This window comes from Sorghum bicolor, chromosome 9 (genome assembly GCF_000003195.3).
Source record: "Sorghum bicolor cultivar BTx623 chromosome 9, Sorghum_bicolor_NCBIv3, whole genome shotgun sequence".
In the NCBI taxonomy this organism is placed as follows: Eukaryota; Viridiplantae; Streptophyta; class Magnoliopsida; order Poales; family Poaceae; genus Sorghum; species Sorghum bicolor.
This window is the reverse complement of record NC_012878.2, coordinates 11,227,119-11,231,422: the sequence shown is the minus strand read 5'-3', so window position 1 is coordinate 11,231,422 and position 4,304 is coordinate 11,227,119. Positions and strand designations below refer to the sequence as shown.

The following is a 4,304-nucleotide window of genomic DNA, read 5'->3' as shown; positions in this document are numbered from 1 at the left end:
TATTCACTTGTTGGTAGCATGTGTTTTGTCTTGGCAGTTTTGGTATGAGTTGCGGTGATGGAGCTCGGCCATGAATAGAGAGGGGCCCAAATATGATTTGAAAGGAAAAATAAGCACATCATTAGAAACTTTACTAGTTTTGTGGTCCTTGGCCACTTCGGTCCTCACTAAGCTCCACCATTGTTGGGCTTCTACAAAGGATGGGGCTTCAGAACCTCTCCCCTCATCCAGGAGAGTCTTCCTCTGATGACTGGTGGTCTGGAATCAATGAAGGGGGTAGTCAGGCAGGTCTGGCAATGTCTCAATTCTATTATAACTCTTGGAGCCTAGACCACTTGGAATCATTATAATCACTGTTTTTTTATGCAGCCTCGCCAAATCTTGAGAGTATCAAACTGTTGGCCGTTGAGGAGATGAGATTATGTGGATTGCCAGGGGCCAACAGCATTGCTTACCTAGCTGCCTTGTCTCATGAGGGGACTGGTCATGGTAGTGTTTTGTGGTGTAACATGGCCGATCTAGTTGCTCCAAGGAAGTGAGTGTGGTGTGGTGTGGTGTTGGTGTATGTTCTGTAAGGGTTTCTCTACCCGGTTTTCTCTTCTTAATATAATGATATGCAGCTCTCCTGCATCTGCGTGTTCAAGAAAAAAACGATCCATTCTAAATAAACAAAATGTTTAAGATAAACAGTATGGCATAAATTCATAGTCAATTTAACAGATCAGAGTTAAAGAAACTAATCAGTTGCTCCTGCAACTGCCACAATGCACCCTTAAGCAATCCCTATAATTTAAGTTACTAAAAGAATCCTACATTTCCAAACTTCCTTCAGGAAGAATGGAGAGGATGTGCAACATAAATTCCTATGTATAGTTAGGAATGATGCCAAAGTGATTTCAACAAAGCTCTCCACCAAACCTGATGGGTTCAAGCTTCAGAGTTCAGACCCGAGACAAAAGTTGTCTTTGAATCACCTTGAACATCACATATTGTTAGGTGACAAATCTGTTTGCTTCCGTGCATACTAAAAATTCAGGGAATAAACCTACCTATCAATAAGTAAACATCAACAACTCATCACAGAAAAAAAAAAATTAACCTAAGGCATAAATAGTGTCTTCAACATAAACGAGTAGCTCTTTTCCACAGACCAGAAATTTGAAAATGTTGATGGAAAAGTAGCATCGTCAACTTTATATCCTTCCAATCAGGATCCATGTACTTCCATAAGTTATGTTGGTTATTCCTTTTGAATCTTCCACATACTTATTCAGTTAAATTATGATTACCCTTAAGAAAGAAAAAACAGTGTTGATTGCTGAAATATCATATTCATCAAGTAAGGTTTAATGTGTTTTGTGCTTTTATGTCATCCATAATACTTTGCATACTCAAGGCGTTACTTAGTTATTGAGTAAATGAGATCATTTTATGCCAACCTATATCGTGTGTTACTTCTTAGGCCAACATGTTACTTTCTTTTTCAAGTGAAAGGTTATATATTAAATTATTAATTCCTGATAACACATAGTATTTCAAAGAAGATTTGCAACCTCTCCAAGTTCCCTACAACAAGAAATCAAATGAAATTTCTAGATCCAGAAATGACCAGCCATTCATCACAAGGATCAAAAGTTTTGCTCTGATCCCATTTTTTTAATACAATGTCTAATTATGCGGTGGCTCCATATTTGTTTTTTATATAGGTTACAATTTTGAACCTTGAATCGACTACATACAAATTTGAGACTAGAAACTTTCAAAGTTACAATAACAGAAATGGTCAAATATCTCAAATTTTATATTAAAAATGTCAATTCCATTGCAAGTGTACAACCTGCTTATTGGAAGAAATAAGTTGGAAATTGTGTACTAGTTAGATGCTTACCACATTTAAATACAGTAGAATTCAAATATCACTCAACAAAGAGCTGATGTTCTACACTCACCCATGCAGGTAAATGGACACCGGAATTGGAAAAGTTACCTAGGCTGTTGGTACTTTCTAGTCTAGAACCAGACTGGGTAAAGACTGATGGATAGCTTTAGTAGGAACTAGGAAAACTGCGACTAAGTTAATTAAAGCAAAAATCACCGTGTAGAGACATTATTTTCTTCAAACTTCAACAAGACTAGAACCAAGCATAATTTGCCAGCAGCCAACATAGCAAGGACAGGTAACTTTCATCTACGCCTGGTTATACACGGCCTGAAAATATCAAAACTCTTATAACCCGTCGCATCAATTCGACCTAGGAGCATCTCGACAAACCACCCATCATTAATTCCCTAATTCGTCTAGATGAAGTAGATGGTATTAAACAAATTTCCTGCACCGAGTAGAACAAAACTGAATCGAGTAATCGACCATTCACCACAATTAATAGCGACTATCTCTGCAAGCAGCTTGAGGTAACCGAAAAGATTGAGGAAATAGAAAAAATCGCACGAACCTGTAGATGTGGAAGTTGGGCTCCCGGTAGAACGCGACGGGGAGGTCCTCCCGCAGCGTCCGGATGGCGTCCCCCATGTTCACGTAATACTGTCCCTTAGCCTTCTCTCCGTCCTCGACACCCTGTCGCCTTCCCTCCTCCGGATCCGGTGGAGGCACCGACGGCTCGTCTGGTGCAGAGAACAGCGGCGGCGGGAGCCTCCTCTCCCGCACCGGGTCCGAGACTCTAATCACAATCTTCTCCTTCTTCCCCACACCCTTGGCCTCTTCCTCCTCCTTCACGCGGCCACTGGACGCTGCAGCATATACTGTGATTCGACCGGCGCGGCAGCTCTGGTGGACCGCGGCGGCGGCCGGGCGCCGGACGCCGGCGACGTTGGGGAGCTGGACCAGAAGGACCATGCGAGCGAGGGTGCTTTTTCCCCTTTTTTTTCCTTTTTATTTTTTTTTATTGTTGTTAGTACAAAAAAAACTAAATATAAGAGACGAGATTTCTTGTTCCTACATCCTACATCCTACATTAATTAAAAAGACAAAAATAATGGATTCGTGGACTAGAGGATATTCTTCTCCAGAGGATATATTTTGTAAGTGAAATGGTATTTCCTCTTTCAATATTCTTGCCAAAGTCGTGTTTTTAATTTTTTTTTTTGTTCCTAGTTTGGCCAGAATAAGAGCATGGGTATAGGCACCTCCATCCCGTACCCCCTCTCTTTATCCCAATCAATTTCTATTTCGCTATCCCTATCCATATTCCTGTCCAAACTAGATGCAAGAGTTTCAATAATTTCTTTCTAAAAACATAGACATTTCGGTCCTAATTCTGAGACAGACCCACGCTATACAGAGCACTTGCTAATTTTTAGTATAGAAATAATTAAATTAACATTTTCTTATAAAATGAAAAATATCTAAAAGTAATAGGTTAGGAGCTAGCCCAATATTGACCCTTGAGATGGTTCCACGCACGAACGCAAAGATATTCATGAAGATTAGGAACATCGTCATTAGACACTAGCCAAATATTGACCCGTGAGGTGGTTGCGAGCATGAATGCAAGGATACTCATGAAGATTAAGAACATCATCATTAGGCGCTAGCCAAATATTGACCGTTGAGGTGGTTGTGTGCAGGAACGCAAGGATATTCACAAAGATTAAGAACATTATAGAGTTCAAGTGCAAATTGACATTCTATAAACTTGATCTTGAAAAACTTATCAAGAGTAGCTCGGCATCAGGGATTTAGAAAAAGCCTATGTGGGGTACCTTTAGAGTGTGGTTGGAGCACTTGGCATAGTGCATATAGATCTTTGTTCTTATATTTGGCACAATATTAAGGGGGTCAAGACTAGTAGCTTGATGAGAGTTAAGTTGAGAGCAGTTAGAAGCACAAGCACACATGCCTATATCCTCCTAAGTTGAATTAATGGCACATCTCCAAAAACCACTTTGATAATTTTATACCACTTTTACTTATGTGGCATGACACGTCAAACTCACACCAAGGATAAGAAATGACCATTTTAACCTATTGGTTGCACTCTTCCTTCTCCCCCGCGGCCCTCTTCTCCTACTATCCCAAGCACATTAGTTGAACCCAATCTCAAGTGTCTCTCCCCATACCACGTGCACTGACGTGTGTCGTCCCACGATGTGTTGCCCCCACGCTACCCATTATGTCTTCCCAAAGGAAGTAAGCGGGCCTCACCACCATCAATTCCTAAGGTGGACATCTGCCACATCGTTAAGGTGTGTTGACAGTCTCTACATCATAAAATCTAACCGCCAACTCTAACATAAAAATGACAAAAGCTTTAACCATAACTTAGTGATAAGATTCACTTCTAATT

The 4,304-nt window shown here is 40.4% G+C and overlaps 1 protein-coding gene across 1 annotated transcript; it reads right to left on the bottom strand.

Moving 5' to 3' along the window:
- LOC8065950 lies at positions 2,111–2,922 on the bottom strand. The gene is made up of 2 exons (XM_002439414.2): positions 2,454–2,922; positions 2,111–2,330 (listed from the first exon to the last, which is right to left on the bottom strand). Exons 1-2 carry the CDS (start codon positions 2,852–2,854, stop codon positions 2,318–2,320), a joined length of 414 nt encoding a protein of 137 aa, XP_002439459.2. The 5' UTR covers positions 2,855–2,922; the 3' UTR covers positions 2,111–2,317.